Source organism: Leptodactylus fuscus, chromosome 6 (genome assembly GCF_031893055.1).
Source record: "Leptodactylus fuscus isolate aLepFus1 chromosome 6, aLepFus1.hap2, whole genome shotgun sequence".
NCBI lineage: Eukaryota > Metazoa > Chordata > Amphibia > Anura > Leptodactylidae > Leptodactylus > Leptodactylus fuscus.
The window spans coordinates 11,991,832-12,013,329 of record NC_134270.1 but is presented as its reverse complement, the minus strand read 5'-3'; the positions used below and the strand labels follow the sequence as shown (position 1 = coordinate 12,013,329).

Genomic DNA, 21,498 nt, shown 5'->3' with positions numbered 1-21,498 from the left:
CATCTCTGCCCCCAGATTCATGTCCCCACATCTCTGCCCCCAGTGTTATGCCGTCCTCTCCTTCATCTGCCCCCAGTTTCACGTTCCACCTCAGTGTACACATTACACTTACCTTCTCCTCGTTCCCTGGCCGCTCTCTCTCTCTCGCACACAGTTGTAGACGCGATGTGACGTCATCACATCGCGTCTACACAGCCAGTAGGCGGTGTGCAACGGCGAAGCAAGGAGCTGAACTGTGACAGCTCCTTGCTTCAGCCGCGTATCTGTTCAACTCAGAACTGCGTCCTCTGGACGCACATCTGAGTTGAAATCGGGACATACCTCCCTCCAACCGGTACCGCGGGACACATCACCGGAATCGTGAATGTCCCGCGGAAATCGGGACGGTTGGGAGGTATGCATTGGTATACTTTTTGGTTTTGATATAGCAGACTTTTACTGTGCACTGCAAAACACAACGTGAAAGTTGGCGAAACCGGTAGAGGGAAGGAAAAGATCCAAAATATACGGGTTACCTAATAAGACCGCCTGCACCACATCCGATCTCCTATACCGCTCTCTTTTCTGTAATGATATGCCGTGCTCTGGACTGCTGATATGTAGATAGCACAATGGGTGGGACGGTTATAGTGTCGCCAGTCGTCAGTAAATAGTCTGACTACCGTAGAAGCTTCTCTCTTTCTGACCACCGCCCCGGTCTACGTTTTTTCTTTAGGACTATCGCTTGTTTTTGTCTACCCCAAGCACACACCATACGTACATACTCCAGCTATCCTTACCTTGTATCTCTCGTCGCCCTCTGGTTCCTTTTCTCGCTTGTGTTGATCAGGAGATGTGACAGGAAGTCCTAAGACATAGATACGGTATGGCTACAGGAAACCACAAGCATGTCACCCAGCTCTGTATACATCTGATGTAAGGCAGCAAAGTCACCAGTATATATACGGCTATAAAGGGTGTTAGGAAGAACCTGGCTGACATAACCGGCAGACGTCTGAGACCGCCGCCATCTGCCACCATGTTACATCATCACTGTCACAGCTGACGGTACAGAGGTAAGAGGATGGGCTTTGTATACTGTCTGTAGGTATACGGTTATATTGTATTTAGGGTTAAAGGGGTTGTTTGGGCCCATAGGTCACGTACTGGAAAGTCAAGAGTATGGGATCCTGTGGGGGGAAAGGGGGCAGACACCCAAACCCTGCACAGATCAGCCAGTTTCCCACACAGTATAATGTTCTCTTTGTGTCCCCCGCACAATATATTGGACCACTAGTGCCCTCACACAGTATAATGATACTTTATATCCTCACACACATTATAATGCCCCCTCAGTGCCACCACACAGTATAACGCCCCCACCCCTTCAAAGCCCCATACAGTATAATGTTCTCTTAGTGCCCCACACAGAATACGGCCCCCTTCAGGCTCCAACACAGTATAACACCAAAAAAGTCCCATTCCCTTCTCCCGGAATTGAGGCCGAGGTGCAACTTGTACCTTGTAGTTACATCGCCCTTCACCACTATATATCTACACATTTACAGTTCTGTTGGAAAAACCTGCAAACCCTGCAAAAGTGTAGTCATACATTGCTTTAATAGAAGATTCTTGGATTTACATTCTCTATTAGATAGATAGATAGATAGATAGATAGATAGATAGATAAATAGATAGATAGATAGATAATAGATAGATAGATAGATAGATAGATAGGAGATAGATAGATAGATAGATAGATAGATAGATAGATAGATAGGAGATAGATAGATAGATAGATAGATAGATAGATAGATAGATAGATAGGAGATAGATAGATAGATAGATAGATAGATAGATAGATAGATAGATAAATAGGAGATAGATAGATAGATAGATAGATAGATAGATAGATAGATAGGAGATAGATAGATAGATAGATAGATAGATAGGAGATAGATAGATAGATAGATAGATAGATAGATAGATAGATAGGAGATAGATAGATAGATAGGAGATAGATAGATAGATAGATAGATAGATAGATAGATAGATAGATAGGAGATAGATCGCACATCCTTGCTATACTGTATACTGCTATACTACGCACATCCTACAATTCTGTATATCATGCTATAATCTGCAGTGTAATCCTGACAAAGGGCCTTCTCACCATTATTCACCATCACATGGTATATTGTAGTACAGATGGGCAGTATAATGAGGAGGGGGCAGAATAATACAGCTATTGTGCATGCTGGAATAAAATAATGGCCGCCATGTCGCCTGCCCTGACCCCACGACACAAGCTGTAGGGCTGACAGTTACTACAGGACACAAAACCGAAGCCATGTATAGAGAATTGCAGCGAGAATGTCTATGTGTCTGGGTGCTCCATAGACATCAATATCTGAGCATTGGGCAGCCAACATCCAGCACCAGCACCAATCAGCTGTTCCAGTGTACAGTCATGGCCAAAAGTTTTCAGAATGATACAAATATTAATTTTTACAAAGTCTACTGCTTCAGTTTTCCTAATGGCAATTTGCATATACTCCAGAATGTTATAAAGAGTGATCAGCTTAACAGCAATTACTTGCAAAGTCAATATTTGCCTAGAAAATGAACTTTATCCCCCAAAACACATTTCAACATCATTGCAGCCCTGCCTTAAAAGGACCAGCTAACATCGTTTCAGTGATTGCTCCATTAACACAGGTGTGGGTGTTGATGAGGACAGGGCTGGAGATCAATCTGTCATGATTAAGTAAGAATGACACCACTGGACACTTTAAAAGGAGGCTGGTGCTTGGCATTCTTGTTTCTCTTCTGTTAACCATGGTTATCTCTAAAGAAACACAAGCAGACATCATTGCACTGCACAAAAATGGCCTAACAGGGAAGAGTATCGCAGCTAGAAAGATTGCACCTCAGTCAACAATCTATCGCATCATCAAGAACTTCAAGGAGAGAGGTTCCATTGTTGGCAAAAAGGCTCCAGGGTGCCCAAGAAAGACCAGCAAGCGCCAGGACCGTCTTTTAAAAGTGTTTCAGCTGTGGGATCGGGCTACCAGCAGTGCAGAGCTTGCTCAGGAATGGCAGCAGGCAGGTGTGAATGCATCTGCACGCACTGTGAGGCGAAGACTCTTGGAGCAAGGCCTGGTCTCAAGGAGGGCAGCAAAGAAGCCACTTCTCTCCAGAAAAAACATCAGGGACAGACTGATATTCTGCAAAAGGTACAGGGAGTGGACTGCTGAGGACTGGGGTAAAGTCATTTTCTCTGATGAATCCCCTTTTCAATTGTTTGGGACATCTGGAAAACAGCTTATTGGGAGAAGACGAGGTGAGTGCTACCACCAGTCTTGTCTCATGCCAACTGTAAAGCATCCTGAAACCATTCATGTGTGGGGTTGCTTCTCAGCCAAGGGAATCGGCTCTCTCACAGTCTTGCCTAAAAACACAGCCATGAATAAAGAATGGGACCAGAATGTCCTCCAAGATCAACTTCTCCCAACCGTCCAAGAGCAGTTTGGCGATCAACAATGCCTTGTCCAGCATGATGGAGCACCTTGTCATAAAGCAAAGGTGATAACTAAATGGCTCAGGGAACAAAATATAGAGATTTTGGGTCCATGGCCTGGAAACTCCCCAGATCTTAATCCCATTGAGAACTTGTGGTCAATCATCAAGAGACGGGTGGACAAACAAAAACCTACAAATTCTGACAAAATGCAAGCATTGATTGTGCAAGAATGGACGGCTATCAGTCAGGATTTGGTCCAGAAGGTGATTGAGAGCATGCCAGGGAGAATTGCAGAGGTCCTGAAGAAGAAGGGTCAACACTGCAAATATTGCAACGCTGCATTAACTCATTCTAACTGTCAGTATAAGCTTTTATTACTCAGAATATGATTGCAATTTTATTTCTGTATGTGATAAAAACATCTGACAAACACACAGAAAAACCAGAGGGCAGCAGATCATGTGACAATAGAAGATTTGTGTCATTCTCAAAACTTTTGGCCATGACTGCATGTAGCTGGAAGTAGAGGGCGCCATACAACGTTTTGTGGCCATTTAGTGTTACTGCAGCTCTTCCCCCATTGAAGTGAATAATGTAGTAGTGCACATGGGCCAATATATAATATACAGAGCCCCTGCTTCTGGCTCAGTACACTGTATAGCGCTGACCCTGGCTGCACACCCGCTGCTGGGGCACCCTCACTTGATAATAGCCCCTCTTTTGCTGTTGGACCCAGATTTGCAGCTCTTGTAAGTAGGACAAAATTCAGAATCAGGCATGGCCGCCTCCGGGTAGGGCAACATTGGTGAGATTTACCTACAGACAGCTGAAAATATCATACACAACTACAGAGGGGTCATTGGGACAAGGCTGCAATACCCACAACCGCCATTACAGTGCGCCATAGGTCACAATGTCAGAGCCGCAAGATCCAATAAACAGCTGAGAAGGTGGAGGTCCCGACAGTCAGATCCCCGCCGATCTAAATTGATAGCTTATTTTTAGGCTACTCCATACATTTTTAAAAGGTGGATATCCCCTTTAACAGAATGAACACAACACATTCCATCTCACATATATCACGGCAAATGCAAAGTGTAAGACATGTCTAGGCAAGAAAGACGAGATGTCAGCAAGTAGAGCGCAGCTGCCCGGGCGCTGTCAGAGATCTGGAGCTGCTTGTAGTATTTTAGAATTTTTTTTTACAATTATAATTTTTATTACATTTTTTATAGAGAGAAAACGCAAATGCAATGCAAAAAAAAGGAATATATATGTCTATATATTTATACACACACATATATATAAATATCCACCAATATATAATATAAATCTCCACCAACTCCAACTCTTTACGTCCTTAAACAGGCTCCACTTCACTTCTTTTGCAGCAATTATAGTTTTTTTTTCTAACCCCCACCATTCCTGAGCAATTGTTTCTGTTAGTTTTGGCACTAAATGCACTAACTAGTCTATCTACCGTCAGGTGGGTGGCCCTGGACTATCTGCTGCAGTCCAGGACCGCCCACCTGGCAATAGAGAGGCTAATAACCATACTGGTTGCAGAAAATAACAGCACTGATTGTTCAGGAACGGTGAGGGCTACAGAAAAAAAATCCATCTACGCCAGAATTAGACAATGGGTGCCTAATGAAGGATAGAAAAAGTGTGGGAGGGGAAGGATCCCCTTTAAAGGGACTATCCAGCCTCAAATTGATTTTTCATACGTCACGTATTTGATCTGTCAGGGTTCTGACACCCAGACCCTGCACAGATCAGCTGGTGGTTAGGGAGTGCATGCAGTGCCGTTCCTATTTACGTAACAAGAGTGTTGCAGCAACCCTAACCACTGCCTAGTGCTTATTTCAGGGAAGTGCTCAGTACAAGGGGGCACTCTTTACGCCCTCCCCATCCACTGGCATCTACCAGAACCTGAAGGCCGCTAGAACAGCTGATCTGTGCGGGTGGTCTGGGTGTCAGAGCCCCACACATTAATATACCAATGACCTGTCCAGTGAATTGGGGGTTACACAATCCCAAGGCGGCATAACACCCAACGGGCCAGAGACAGCACTAAGGTCTGATCCCCTACAAGTATAACAAATGTGCACAGATCCGTCCAGCTTCTGTGTGCTCACAAACAATTCATGGTTGCACAATGCTTGCACAAACACATCACATGCTATAGGAAGCCTTGTGTTCCAGGTGGTGTTTACGCACTCAGAAGACATGTACTGATTCTGAATACACTGCCTATAATATCACGTAGACCCCGCTGAACTCGTGAGCGTCTCTGATATCACATGGACACAGAAAATAACCTGCACTGATGTGAGACAACTTCCTGAGCCGGATGCTACGTTACCATACAGCGCCCAATATCTTGTTTTTCTTGTGGCCTAGAAAAGATGGTGACAGAAGCGAAGATTCTCTGTCTGATAATACAGATGAAAGACGCCTATGACCATATTTGTGTCTGTTACAAAAGAAGGAAGTTGTGGTATATGGACGGGCGACTCCGTAATACATGGTCTCATATTTAGTGGCTAGATGATCAGGGGGTGTTTATAGGAGGGCCTATGTGTATAAGTTTTATTTTTAACTTTTAGGGAAAGGGGGTGATTTGAACTTTTAATTCTTTTGATTTTTTTTTATTGCATTTATGAGACCCCCTAGGGGTCTTGGACCTCAGGGCGTCTAATCACTAATACATTTCAAAATACCAGTCCTTCTATTATAGGCTGCATAGAGCAGCCTGCAATAGAAGTATATGACAGACAAGTCTGGGAACCTTCAGTAGGCTCCCAGCTGTCATGGCAATGGAATGCCAGCCCCGGGTCTTGTTCTGGGTGCTGGCAATCCCTGGAAAAATGGCGGCACCCAGGCATCGCCATGTGCGGGCATTAGTGCCAGTTCTCTGCTGTATAATACAGAAGGGACTAGGCAGCTATGGTGAATGGCCGCCATATTTAAACACCTGACATCCCCATACTATTATGGCAGATGTTGGGAAGGGGTTAAAGACGACCTTTCACGACGTCCACCAAATTGTGCTCTTTATATTCTTTAATATGCCCTCCTTTACTAATTCTGGTGCAATTAGCATTTTCTTCCTCTAGTCCCAACCATTCAGGTGCCTATTATGCTAACTAGACTCTCTAATTGCAAGTGGGTGGTGCGATCCTGAGCTCTGACACCGTCCACTTCTGATTGCAACTCTGAGCCAAGCCTCCACCCACTTGCAATTAGAGGATCTAGTTAGCATATCAGGCTCCAAAACTAACTGCGCAGTTAGTTTGGTATCTGATATGCTAACTAGACTCTCTAATTGCACATGGGTGTTGTGAGGGAGTAGCAGCGCCACACCTCCCATGAGGTGACCTGAAGCGACTGCTTCAGGCAGCGCTATGCCACAGCCTCGGGAGGGCGGCATTTTTGCTGACCTAAGCCAGTCCAGGACAAGCTGTCCTGGACTGGCTTAGCGTCACCGTGTCTGCAGCCCGACACGGGAAGTGAGCGGTGTATTGGGGCGGCCCAGCTGGACGCAGCGCTGCTCCAGCGGCTGCCCCTCACACTCAGGCAGAGAGTAGGTCCTCTTCCTGCCTGCTCTCTGCCTGCGAACGCCGCTTGCTCCGCTCACCCCCGCCCCTTTCCGCTCGGCCCCGCCCCTTTCCTGTGACCCCGCCCCCTCCTCGGGGGGCCTTTCTGACGTCCGCTTCAGGCGGCAGAAAGCCCAGGTTCACCCACTTGACATTAGAGAATCTAGTTCAGGCAGGGGGGTAGGCAAGGGGATGTGATTCTGATGCCATTAACCCATTCCTGTATCGTGCCATGTTATAATGTTACGTCCATTGTCACACAATGATGGAGAAATAAGACAGTTGTGAATGGTCACTGAATCACTACACCTTATCAGTGCAAAGAAGGCGTCTTGGAGCGGTTTCGGATGTGGTCGATTTGTGCAAGGGTACAGATTACTCATGCAGGTCGTGATGCAGTAAGAAGTGGTAGCACTGCTGCAATTTATTAAAAAAAACACAGCAAAATCAGGTTGATAATGTCCGAATTATCACAGACTTGTTCAACATGTTGCACGCTCTGCGTCACGAACTGCACTGTTACCTTCACCATGCTGGCAGGATGCCATTTGATCCTGGTGGACTATTTATCTCTGCTATTCTGGCTTCAGTTCAATGTTGAGGAGGAAATCTGCTTCAAATTCCTCTGCGGAATCCATGGCAAGATTGAGCAGGATCCTTATTTTTTGAGCACTGAGCTCCAATCACAAAATAAGCTGCGTAAACGGGCACCTAAGATGCTGCTGCACGCTGGGCCACCGATGTTCTCACTTCACACAGTGATCCATTTATTGGATATCAGCTGGTGCTTTATTGGTTGCGGTGTTTCCATGTTATCTATATTTAAAAATAAATCCTTGCAATTCCAACTCTTACCACTAAGCCTAAAATAGTCTGTTACTTCCTGTGACCTTAGACACAATGACCTCCATCCAGTGCTATGGGACATTGACCCCGGCTCTGACTCAGTCCTGTCCTGGTCCTATTGAGACCTAGTCCTGGTTCCATCCTTGTGGTTGCTGTTCCTGGTATCTCCTGGTTCTCATCTGTTCCTTCTCTACTAGGTAGCGGAAAAAAGAAGCGAACGGCTCCCATTGAAGTCAACGGCAGCAAATTTTGAGGCGGATTTCGCGTCAATATCTGCTACCAAAACACTCTGTGAGAACTGACTCACCCAGCCTTCTCGCGCCTCCACAGTCCGTGCTAGATCCAGTATGGGACAGTGAAGCGCCTTGCCCATCTTGTCGCAGTTTCAGCACATCTGCCCACTATAGTTTTCTAAGAAGTGTATTGGGCTGCGGGTTTGGAACCCGCAGCATGTCGATTATTGCTGCAAATTCTGCAGCGGTTTTCAATCTATGAAATGCAAAAGTTGAAAACTGCTTTAGGATAAGTCCCTGCGTTGCGGAATACAGCTTAAAAAACACGGAACCGCATTTCCACAACACGTGGATTAAACTCGTAGCGAAAATCTGATGTTTTGTTTCCATGGGTGGATCCGCTGCGGCTTACTCTGCTATGGATAGCTTATGACGGGCCGTTACCTATGGCCGTAGCCTCAAACCCTTTTTAACAGTCACATGTAAATGTGTAAAAACTAGAAGGACAGCGACAACTCCGCCCAAAAGTGGTTTTTACCACTTCTGTTTTTTGCAATTTTTACCTTTAACCTTCGACTGCCCGCAGCCCTTCAATAGGGGAGTCAGTGCCCATGACCCGCCAACGCCTCACACAATAGTGCAATCTATAAAAAAACAACCACAACCCTGGCCCGGGGCCACAATTAAACATAAGACCCTTCATACTTACCTAGAGAGACATGTGCCAGAGGTTCAGCTCATGATCAAAAAACTTGGGGCCCCTGTCAGGGCCCTTTTAGACATTAGAAAATGAAGAATTTTCTGTCTCAGATTGGTCTTCGTTTTCTGACCCTCCGTCTTCCAGATGATTGGGACGGATCAGCTAACTGGCGACGCAAGTTCTGTGGCCAACTCTCCACCCAATCCAAGGCAAGATCGTGAAGGGCGCTTATTTTTTCAGCATCCTACATTGGAATCCGCCTCAAAATCGGCACCGAATTCCTCCGTGTGATCGTACCCTAATACGCAATCTTCAGCAAGAAACGCGTCGGGCAGTTACTAGGTACCAAGTATAAGCTTCTGTTTTACTATATGGTTATTTGGGACACTAAGCCTTGGGTCCAAGAGCACCTGTGGGGGGTTTAGAGTCCCAAAAGTCTGGGGGTTCCCTGTACATCATAATAAAGATACCAAAAATTAGGGGATTACTCCAACATGTTCGATATTCACTCACCCATCCCCACACCTGCTCTCTGCCTCCTCCACTCCGGTCTATAGGGGGAGCCGCAACTTACGTCCCGACGCTGACATTGTTCAGCATTAGGACGTACAGGGCCGCCATCAGGAATTTTGGGGCCCCATACAGCCTAAGTGTCTGGGCCCCCCTCGCCATTTTAAAACTACCTTATTTTGCGTCATACCAATTCTGTATTACATTTCCCTTTATTTAGCAGCATTACAAGGTTTAATCAGATTCTATTTGCAGGTACAATCTGCTACGTGTGACAGTGCCTATAGAGAGCCAACACCATCTATAAGAGCCTCCTAATAAATGCTCAGGGCTTATTCACATTGCGTTTTTGGCCTCCCTTGCCGGGATACGTTGGTAACCAGTCAGAATCAGCTGTCAACTTATCCCTGCACAAAGAACTGGCCATTAAAAAAAAGGGGGGGGCCTGCAGTTCTCCGTGCAGGGATAAGTGGGGAGCTGATTGTGACTGATTACCAACGTATCCCGGCAAGGGAGGCCAAACACGCAACTTGTATACTCCTTTAACGTGAAAGTCCCACCCCCAAACAGGCTGCTATGCTAGTAACATAGCCGCCTACATCATTATTAATACAAAGCACACAGACCTGTGGAGGTATTGTGTGCTTTGTAGTTCTCCAGCTAAAATCTTATATATTATATATTATTGCCCCAGTTCCCTCTCCGCAGTGCCGCACACCCGATGCCCCAGCAATCCCCCCCCCCCCTTCTAACATCTTTCCATTGCCCCCTGTACCCATACCTCCCAACTTTTGAAGAACCAAGAGGGAGAAATTGTGCGGCGCGGCAAATTCAGCCTCACCCACTTTTATGTTGACTCCGCCCATTCTCATTAATTTTTCATGTGCCCGCACACAGTATAATCCTCCTACAGTCACCCGTACATTATATGTACCCCCTCTATCTCTCCCCCAGCTTCATATACACCCTTCATCTGCCCCCAGTTTCATGTCCGCCCATCCATTTCTGCCCCCAGATTCATGTCCCCTCCATCTCTGCCCCCAGATTCATGTCCCCTCCATCTCTGCCCCCAAATTCATGTCCCCTCCATCTCTGCCCCCAGTTTCATGTCCCCTCCATCTCTGCCCCCAGTGTCATGCCGTCCTCTCCATCTCTGCCCCCAGTGTCATGCCGTCCTCTCCTTCATCTGCCCCCAGTTTCACGTTCCACCTCAGCGTACACAACATTACACTTACCTTCTCCTTCGTTCCCTCACAGCTCTCTGCGCGCCTCTCTCTCACTGGCGCACAGTTGTAGAAGCGATGTGACGTCATCACATCGCGTCTACAAGCCAGTAGCAGCGGCGGCAGCAAGGAGCTGACACAGGTCAGCTCGTCGCTGCAGCCGCATATGTGTCAGGGAGAGAGGCGCGCAGCGGCGAAGCGAGGAGCTGACCTGTGTCAGCTCCTCGCTTCGCTGCCGCCACTGCTACTGGCTTGTAGACGCGATGGCTGAAGCGAGGAGCTGACCTGTGTCAGCTCCTCGCTTCGCCGGCTACTGGCTTATAGACGCGATGTGATCACATCGTGTCTACAAGCCAGTAGCGGCGGCGGCGAAGCGAGGAGCTGACACAAGTCAGCTCCTTGCTTCAGCCGCGTATGTCTTCAACTCAGATCTGCGTCCTCTGGATGCAGATCTGAGTTGAGATAGGACATACAATGACTGCTACGGGCGCCAGGGGGCCGGCACACGGTGGCGGGCCAAAACCGGGCCCCCCCCCCCCATTTTTCAATTTGGCCGGGCCCCTGACGCCAGTAGCGGTAGTACTGGCCTATCGGCGGCCCTGAGGACGTAATATACAGCAAAAATCTGCACCCAAAATAGCGGGGGCTGAAAAGGACCAGTATGGGGGCAGTCACTGTGAGAGGGTCAGTAATGGTGACGCTAGACTGTATAAGGGGCAGTAAAGGCGGTGTTATACTATGTGGGGACAAAAAAGGGGCGTTATACTGTGTAGGGGGCAGTAAATGGGTGTGTGGAGACAAAAAAGGGGGAAATATACTCTGCGGGTACCAAAAATGGGCTCGTTATACTATGTGGAGGGCCAGTAAATGGGTGTTATAGATTGGGGCCCCACGGACTGGAAACGCTGCAGCGATTTGCCCGCAGCAGAAACGCCACAGGAAAAATCGCAGCGTTTTACAGTAACTGCAAAGTGAATGGGATTCGGTTGCCGTTTCGGAAATCGCAGCATATCTATTATATGTAGGGAAACGCCGGGAGGCTTCTCCGTAGATATAATGGTAACAGGAAGTCTGCAGAGGAAGATTCTGTGAGGGAAGAACCGCGATGCATTCCCGCCACATTTTTTCCCGCAGCGATTTAGTCCCATGGGGTCTTAGCCATAGTGTACGGGAACCATAAAAAGGGGAAGTATACTCTGTGGGTAACAGAAAAGAGACTATATACTGTGTGGGGGTCCAGTAAAGGGGGCAGTATACTGTATGAGAGAAATAAAGGGGGCAGTTACTGTGTGGGGGCCAGTAAAGGGGGCAGTATACTGTGTGGGGACAAAAAAATGATCTATAAACTGTGTGGGGTTCCAGTAAAGGGGGCAGTACACTGTATGAGAAAAATAAAGGGAACAGTATTCTGTATGGGGACCAAACAAGGGTGTATATACTGTGTGTGTGTGGGGGGGGGGGGGCAGTACATTGTATGGGAGCAATAAAGGGGGCAGCATATTGTGTAGGGAACATAAAAGGGTGTATATACTGGGGGGGGGAAGTATACTGTGTAGGGACCATATAAGGGTGTATATACTGTGTGGGGGGCAGTAAAAGGGGCAGTACATTGTATGGGAGCAATAAAGGGGGCAGTTACTGTGTGGGGACAAAAAAAAAAGGTCTATATACTGTGTGTGGGGGGGGGGGGTCAGTAAAGGGAGCAGTATACTGTGTAGGGACAAAAAAGGGTCTATATACTGTGTGTGGGGGGGTCCAGTAAAGGGGGCAGTATACTGTATGAGAGAAATAAAGGGGGCAGTACATTATGTAGGGACCATAAAAGGGTGTATATACTGGGGGGGGGGGGCAGTATACTGTGTAGGGACCATATAAGGGTGTATATACTGTGTAGGGGTGGGGGGGCAGTACATTGTGTGGAAGCAATAAAGGAGGCAGTATATTGTGTAGGGACCATAAAAGGGTGTATATACTGTATGGGGGTGGGGGCAGTACATTGTATGGGAGCAATAAAGGGGGCAGTTACTGTGTGGGGGCAAAAAAAAAACAGTCTATATACTGTGTGTGGGGGTCCAGTAAAGGGGGCAGTATACTGTATGAGAGAAGGGACCAAAAAAGGGTCTACATACTGTGGGGGTGGGGCAGTATATTGTATGGGAGCAAAGGGGCCAAGGGAAAGTTATAGTGTGTGGGGGGGGTGGGGGGTTGAGTTTGCTTTGGGTCTGAGTCTGAGGGTTATGTAGCTCAACAAAAAGTAACTCTCAGAAGTTCTGCCTCAGTTTTACCAAATCCCATTCACTACATTCTAGCAGAGCTGCAGAAATCGCAGGGTGTGTATTATTCACCACATAAGGAAAAAACCGCACCGGTGTGAACTAAAGGACTGTGTTGTGTGTCCTCAGCCGGTCACGTGACCGCCCCCCATTTTCTGCCCCATGTGCCAGTGTCACTCTGCCCAGCACCTGCTGTGGGCACCGGCCATACTGCCGACCCCTCAGCGCCTGCTCTACCTTCACGTCCCGGACACTCCCTTAAATCCGGGCAGGTTACTGGGGCGGGGCTTCTGTGATCTAACCTAGCCCCGGGGAATCTTCCTCCCCCCCCTCCTAAATGGGATGGTAGGGCTTAGACTCAATGCCTGGAGGGGGTGGATCAGACCAAATAGTAGGAAGGCGGGGTGTGATCGTGGCCGCATTGTACTCAGCTGTCCCGTAGTGCAGCCTGGTGTCATTCATTGCTGCCTCTTCCTACAACTTTTCCTGAATTCTGACTTCCTCAGCCATGTCCTGTTCCTCCTCCCCTTAGGTGTATGCAGCTCCCTGCAGAGGATACCTGTGTCTGGGGCAGGCTCTCATGATGTCTGTCACTTTTGTGGACATTCCTGACATTCTAGAGGACTACAGGTAAGTGCAAAAGCCTGACGTCACGGCGGCGCTATATTGATTTTATGGTGTGGCGGCGTTTTATTGCAACGTAAAGAACAAAGGTACTGTCTCTTTAAGAAACAATATGGCAGAATTGTACGTATTTAATGAATGTGTATGATAATGCTTCGAGGCGTCTGTTTGTAAAGGTTTGGCGCTGGAGTAAATCGCTCGATAGCTGGCGTTAGGGTCACGCGTGAATGTATAGACAACCTACCCCCTATAATAAGGAAGGTGGGGATCAGTGTACCCCGACCTGCCCGCACTCCCATTATCCATTGCTATTGGGAACTACGTGGACATGACCATATTGGCTATTACTGACCGCAAAAACGGACGCGTAGTCTGGAAAGAACACGTCTGTATGGCATTCGTTATTACAGACCCTTAACGTATATAGGTAAATCTGTGTTGCGTATACGGACAAGAATAACCTCCGCCATATTGTACAGATGATATCAATGTTCCGACATTGCTTCCCGGCACGGATCCGTCAGAAATCGTGGGACGAAAAAAATCCTGTAAACTCCACTTTTTTCGTCCTGCGATTTCCATAAAAAAGAACAGTCGCCCGATTGACCCCATTATAGATAGAGGTTTGTGTCCGTCATTTCGGACAATCCGTTGCTTTCCATTTCTCTGGTCCGGCGACGGATCAGAAGAACGGACAGGACAGCGCAGATGTGAACGTAGAGTAAGTAATACCGGAGATCTTCGCCGTTTCCTGTCCCTGTAGTCTAATGACAGATGGGTATCGGAGTTATCACACCTTAAAGGGATTGTCCAGAACCTGAAGATGAACTATCCACTGGAAGGGTCATCACCATGCTATCGGTCGGGGTCAGACATCTGGACCACATACCAATCCCCTAATTCGACCGATGGAAGCCATGTATAAGGCATATGGCCGGAAGCAGCTCTGCTGCTATTGAAGAGACCAGGTGTCACCGGGTAACAGGCTGGAAGCTGTATACAGTGTACAGAGCCTTGTACACTGTAGTGTTGGCACCAACAACTGCAGCTCTGAATAGGCACAGGTCTCCCCCCGCCTGTATACCTTATATCAGCTGATCGGTGCGGGGTCCGGTCCTCAGTCCCCCCTAAACTGATGCGGCATGGCTTTAGGGGGTGCAATTGCTACCGAGCCCTGGACCTGGCCTCTCTACAGCATAAGAAGATACCAGTATTATAGATAACCCATGGTAAGAAGGGATCCCATTACAAATTTTGCTTTGGGGCCCTTAAAGTTATGCCTCTGTCCATATGTACTGGACCGGTCCTCTTTAAAGGGGCATTAGCCTCCTATGCACTGGATAATGTTCGAGAGGGTCCGACCACTGAATGGATTGGCAAGCGTTCCCACTGACCCTATTTACACACTATGGGACTGTCGGAGATAGCTGTGTAGTGTACTCAACAGTCCCATAGAAGTGAAATGGAGTGACCGTGCACGTGTGACCATCTACTTTGGTCGTACATTGGTGCAAGGGAGACCCTTCTCATGATCAGACGGATATAAGGAGTTAACTGTGAACCATCAGAATACCCCTTTACTGTTCTAAAAGGATGTGGTTAGTTCTGTGTAATGTGACGTTTGATGCACCATTGCTGGAGCGGTGATACAGGGTGTCACGTGTGTCCTCCTTGTGTCTCCTGTAGTCCTTGTGATGAGCGAGAAGTGCACCATTCCTTCTGCAGTGTCATTGAAGGGGAAGAGAATGAAATCTTACTGGAGCTTCAGCCGCGCCGCCACAACGCAGGTATTCAGAAAGTTATAGTAGTGATACAAAGGGATTCGGTGATGTGGAGGGTCAGTCATGATCGGAAGACCTTATCACTAGATAGGGTGTTGTACATCTTGCATCTTAAAGGGGGCCTGTCACCAGGTCTGAGAACACCTCCTCTGATCGGCCCTGTCACCCTGAGCGTTTTGGTGTTTTGTTTATCCAAATCCGTTCAGCCGTTCCAAAGATATAAGGCCTCTTAGTGTTGATGCAGATTAGGGCCTAATCGCCAAGTGGGCGGTGCTGTGGTTTCTCTTGCTTTGTTACCTCCCACCAATCACTGAAAGGGCTTATATCTTTGGAATGGCTGAACGGATTTGGATAAACAAAACACAAAAATGCTCAGGGTGACGGCGCCGATCTGATAATGGATGTCATTGGCCTTTTCGGACCTGGTTAATGGGTGTGCTTTAAAATTGGTCTACAACCCCCCCTCCCAAACATTTATAGCCGAACATTACAGTGATAAAAAATATATCTTTGATATGTACAGTTGGTCGCTTTTGAGGATTGGGGAGAGTAACTTTAAAGTCTCTTAAAGTGCACTAGGGGCGGGTCTTCAGCTGAGACCCCTACCATCTTCTGCCTGCACCACCCCATGCACTTCGAGTTGATTTTCCCACTGCTATGACATTGCCCATCCTACTTGTGCTCCTCAGGTTGAAGGCCTGCCCCCAGTGCACCAACTGCCTCATCTGAAGGCCCACCCCCAGTGCACCAACTGCCTCATCTGACGGCCCGCCCCCAGTGCACCAACTGCCTCATCTGACGGCCCGCCCCCAGTGCACCAACTGCCTCATCTGAAGGCCCGCCCCCAGTGCACCAACTGCCTTATCTGAAGGCCCGCCCCCAGTGCACCAACTGCCTTATCTGAAGGCCCACCCCCAGTGCACCAACTGCCTCATCTGCATTAGAATTTGTTGTTTCTTCCAAATCTACAAAATTGACATAATAGAGGTGTATTATATATATCATTGTAACGCTCTCTGTAACATAGTGGTAGCAGCTGAATTTGCTTGGGGGTGGGAGTTGACTCCCTTTAAAGACTCACCTCTCCTGACCAGTCTGTTTTGATATATTCTTGTGCTAAATTGCAATTCTGGAGCCATTTTATTTAGAAATCTGCTTGTTATTCCTTCTTATTCCACCATGATTAAATCGAGAACTGAATGTTACAATTCCCGTTATCAATGGGGCGGGTCTGTACACACTGCGACCCTGTCCAATCAGTGCTGTTCCAATATCTGACTGTATAGGGACTGGTTGACTACACAGTATATACTCCAATACAATAGTTGTCGAGTCTTTGGAAGGATTCGAGATGTAGAATGTTCCTGGACACCGAGAGATCACAAATAGTCAGCGAGAGTGAAGACTCTAATGGATTCCCATAAACATGAAATATGGATCACTTTATGCATCAGCATTCCCTATATGGAGTCCTAATGCTTTCCATTACTCACATGTCCTACGGAACGTTTTAAGAGGTACTCCGCCTCCGAGTATGCTGTAAGCAGTAGAAAGCGATTCCTCCGTATCTGTGAAGTCAGGCTCCTATGCTTGTGTGTAGTTGCACTAAGTATAAATTGGGGGGAAAAGGGAAAAAAATCAAGTTAAAGTGACCCAAGCACAATCTAAGAGCTCGTTCACACGGAGTAAACGTGGCGTGCAATGCGCCGCGTGCACGGGACGTTTGCGCCGTGATTTTGATGGTGCATGTTTGCGGTCGCGTTAGCGCTGTGTTTACGCGGCGCTAACGCGACCGCAAACATGCACCGTCAAAATCGCGGCGCAAATGTCCCGTACACGCGGCGCATTGCGCGCCACGTTTACTCCTTGTGAATGAGCCCTAAGATTCAGAGCCCTTAAAGGGAACTTGTCAGGTTGATTTGAGACAATGAACCACCCACTGGTCCTTATGTATCGGGGGTTTACTGCCCCAGTACTTACCCAGCTCCTGCACAACGCATTTCGTCAGAGGAGTCAGTGCGCATGCGCAAGACCTTAAGCACATGCACGGTGTAGCCAGGGTGTAAATCCCCACTAATAACTGATAACTAGACATGTTACATTTCCTAATATACTGTATATTGCAATTAAGTGCATTATTCGTTTCTTCCAGGGAGCAGTCCTCAGATGGCGGGCGACTACAACAATGCCACCTTGAGAATCCTTGCTAATATGCCAAGTCGCACTATTGGTAAGCATGGCGTTTTTGGGATACTGAAGGGACCTAAACTTTTTATATACAGGAACCCAAGTGTAGGGGGGTTAACAGCCTTGTAACTTGTATATGAAGACACTGAGTGTTGGGGGACAGGGGGCCTAGACATGAGCGTGTCTCACCGCAGTAAGATGTGACTGCACCTACTAGATTTCCTAAGTCTTCTCTTCTAGTAAACTGTTAGTCATGTGAAGTTTCCTTGTGATCTTCCTTATTGTATTCTTATTCACTATTTACTCATTACGCAACCATCTGCACGCACAGCAACACAATGAACTGTAATACAATGGATTGTACTTGACATCAATACATCACGTCTACGAACAACCAAGGAGATGTGATGTATACAATAAGTTGGTGCGTGATATCAGGGGCGAGGATAGAGGAGCATCGTGGTTCAATAGTTGGTGCCAAGGCGAGGCTAAATAAGCATGATGGTTCAGCAGTGAGTGCCATGGTGAGGCTAAAGGAATATGGTGGTTCAGTAGTTGGTGCCAGGATGAGGCTAAATGAACATGGTGGTTCTGTAGTTGGTGCCAGGACGAGGCTAAATGAACATTGTGGTTCAGTAGTTGGTACCAGGATGAGGCTACATAAACATGGTGGTTCAGTAGTTGGTGCCAGGATGAGGCTAAATAAACATGGTGGTTCAGTAGTTGGTGCCAGGACGAGGCTAAATGAACATTGTGGTTCAGTAGTTGGTACCAGGATGAGGCTACATAAACATGGTGGTTCAGTAGTTGGTGCCAGGATGAGGCTACATAAACATGGTGGTTCAGTAGTTGGTGCCAGGATGAGGCTAAATGAACATGGTGGTTCTGTAGTTGGTGCCAGGATGAGACTAGAGGAGCATGATGGTTCAATAGTTGGTGCCAAGGCGAGGCTAAATTAACATGGTGGTTCAGTAGTTGGTGCCAGGATGAGGCTAGAGGAGCATGGTGGTTCAGTAATTGGTGCCAGGACGAGGCTAAATGAACATGGTGGTTCAGTAGTTGGTGCCAGGACGAGACTAGAGGAGCATGGTGGTTCAGTAATTGGTGCCAGGACGAGGCTAAATAAACATGGTGGTTCAGTAATTGGTGCCAGGACGAGGCTAAATAAACATGGTGGTTCAGTAATTGGTGCCAGGATGAGGCTAAATGAACATGGTGGTTCAGTAGTTGGTGCCAGGATGAGACTAGAGGAGCTTGATGGTTCAGTAGTTGTCAGGACGAAACTACTGTAGCATGGTGGTTCAGTAATTGGTGCCAGGACGAGGCTAAATAAACATGGTGGTTCAGTAATTGGTGCCAGGACGAGGCTAAATGAACATGGTGGTTCAGTAATTGGTGCCAGGATGAGGCTAAATGAACATGGTGGTTCAGTAGTTGGTGCCAGGATGAGACTAGAGGAGCTTGATGGTTCAGTAGTTGTCAGGACGAAACTACTGTAGCATGGTGGTTCTGTAGTTGGTGCCAGGACGAGGCTAAATGAACATGGTGGTTCAGTAATTGGTGCCAGGACGAGGCTAGTGTAGCATGGTGGTTCAGTAATGAGTGCCAGGACAAAGCTGGAAGAGCATAATGTCAATGTTTCTGATGCTTAACCTCCGTTGTCCTTATTTGAATTAAATTTCGGAGCTGTTAGCGCCCCCTAGAGGAAACCTTAAACTTATGCACAGAAACTAATTGCACTGAATTCTGAAAGCCTAATAGGTAGACAACATAAAGTTTTTATCGTTTAGGGTGTGATTTATTGTTAAACAAGTAAATCTTCTTAATATTCTTTATCTGGATTACAATTTTCCCCGTATTATAAAGGGCGGTGTAGAGGGGATATGCTATCCGAATATTATAACCGCACCGTGAGGAAGCGCCAGTCCAAGAAGCGGCCATCTTTGTACAGTATGGAGCGCCGTGCTAAACCCAGCATAAGCCAGAGGGACCCAGCTGAAGAGGCAGAAGAAGGTAAGGACAGAGCCAAAGGAAATAGGACATTGTTAGGAAAAGGTATTAAAGGGATCCTATCATTCAGATGGAATTTTTTGTGACTAACAGGTCGGAATAGCCTTAAGATTGGCTATTCTTCTCCTACCTTTAGATGTCTTCTCCGCGCCACCGTTCCGTAGAAATCCCAGTTTTCGCCGGTATGCAAATGAGTTCTCTCGCAGCACTGGGGGCGGTCCTCAGTGCTCAAACAGCACTGAGGGTGTTCCCAATGCTGCGAAAGAACTCTCCAGCGCCGTCTTCATCTTCTTCAAAAACATCCTCTTCCTGTGTCTTCTTCTGGCTTAGGCGGTGAAACTTGTAGGCCTCTGGCAGAGCCTACTGCGCATGCCCGCGGCCACAAGAAAAATGGCCGCTTACACAGTGAGTAAGCGGCTATTTTCTTATGGCCTGTGGGCATGTGCGGTCGGCTCTGCCGAGGCCTAGAAGTTTCACTCCTGCATCGGGAGAAGACACAGGAAGAGGACATTCCTGAAAAAGATGGAGGCGGCGCTGGAGAGTTCTCTCGCAGCATTGGGGACGCCCCCAGTGCTGTTTGAGCGCTGGGACCCGCCCCCAGTGCTGTTTGAGCACTGGGACCCGCCCACAGTGCTGCGAGAACTCATTTGCATACCGGTGAAAACTGGAATTTCTACAGAACGGCGGCGCAGAGACGACATCTAAAGGTAGGAGAAGAATAGCCTATCTTAAGGCTATTCCTACGTGTTAGGGACAAAAAATTCCATCTGAATGATAGGATCCCTTTAAAGGATCTGAACAGGATCAGTGAAAACCTCAACATACAGGACGTAAGTGTGAATCACTGTGTCCGGAAACACAGGCCCTGCATAGTAGACTGTAGATGTTTTTTCCTGGGATGCTCCTTTAAGGTTCCTTTACATTTGGTCTTTAAATTCAGTAATTTCATCAGTTTTTGGGTGTAATTCCATCCATGTTCCTTTGATTGGCGTGTCAGGCACTGTAAGCTAAAATACTGCACATGTGCATTGGAAGCAGTCTGATCTGATCATCAACATTCTATCTGCGCATGCGCCGCTTCCGATCTTACATGTGTAACCAGGTATTTTTTTTATTTTATATTCTCTTTTTTTTTTTTTTTTTTTTTTTTTTTACTCCCTGCCTTCTAAATACCACAACTTTTTTTAATTTTTTTTTCCCTTTTACAGAATAGCATTCTGGTTAGTGTCTATGACTAATATCCCATGAGCAATAAGACAAACAGCTAGTCAGAAGTAGAGAGACTCTCCTTACACTCACTGTGAGCTGTGACAATCTGCAGAGGCTGTGAAGAGAGACTTGTTTTTCCCCCTTACACTTCCAGTCTTCCCGTCTTGACTTTATTGGTTTCTAAAGACGGATTTGCCCTAGTAACAGACAGTGAACAGCAGATTAGGAAGGAGGGTGACACCTAGTGGCAGCAACTTTGGAATGTTTTTTTTTTCCATCAGAAAATGCAACATTTTTAAATAACCTGCATTACATTTTGGTCCAGGATCACATGATCTATTAAATAAGATTGTCTGAGAAGTTGGTGACCATTTAAATGTTGCAAAATTTTGGCTTAAAATTCAAAGTAATCCAACTAAAGGTGTGTTTATGGTTTTATATTTCTACCAGAACAGCAAAAACTACTGGTGTCAGAACTACAGAAGACATCGGGCGCGCAACGTATCCGACTGCTCAGGAGCTTCCCGCTGAACCTTCGCGTAAAAAGAGAATTGAGGTGAGGAACCGTTTATGAGGACTCTTCAGTAGACATACAAAAAGTGGGACTGTGGCATGACCCCGCAGCTCTCCGGCACTTTGCTTAGTCCGTCACTGTATCTAAAACTTTCCTGTTCCAGGTCCTTGATATCGGACAGTGGTGGAATTGGGAAGCGCAAAAAAACTTACTCTTGCTGCAGCTTTATAGCCGATCAGATCAGTCTGGTGAGACACTATGAGAATTGCTCTGGGATTTGGTATTTT

At 47.1% G+C, this 21,498-nt stretch overlaps 1 protein-coding gene across 1 annotated transcript in view; it reads left to right on the top strand.

The window, feature by feature from the left end:
• The first annotated feature begins 856 nt into the window (after positions 1 to 856).
• TMC6 (transmembrane channel like 6) overlaps positions 857 to 21,498 on the top strand; it is a 38,274-nt gene continuing 17,632 nt past the window's right edge. Inside the window, exons 1-7 of the mRNA XM_075278192.1 lie at positions 857 to 1,055; positions 13,419 to 13,516; positions 15,197 to 15,297; positions 17,444 to 17,521; positions 19,345 to 19,491; positions 21,148 to 21,253; positions 21,375 to 21,459. Of these exons, the coding sequence (XP_075134293.1) occupies positions 13,467 to 13,516; positions 15,197 to 15,297; positions 17,444 to 17,521; positions 19,345 to 19,491; positions 21,148 to 21,253; positions 21,375 to 21,459 (567 nt within the window). The 5' untranslated portion in view covers positions 857 to 1,055; positions 13,419 to 13,466. The remainder of the gene's footprint in view (positions 1,056 to 13,418; positions 13,517 to 15,196; positions 15,298 to 17,443; positions 17,522 to 19,344; positions 19,492 to 21,147; positions 21,254 to 21,374; positions 21,460 to 21,498) is intronic.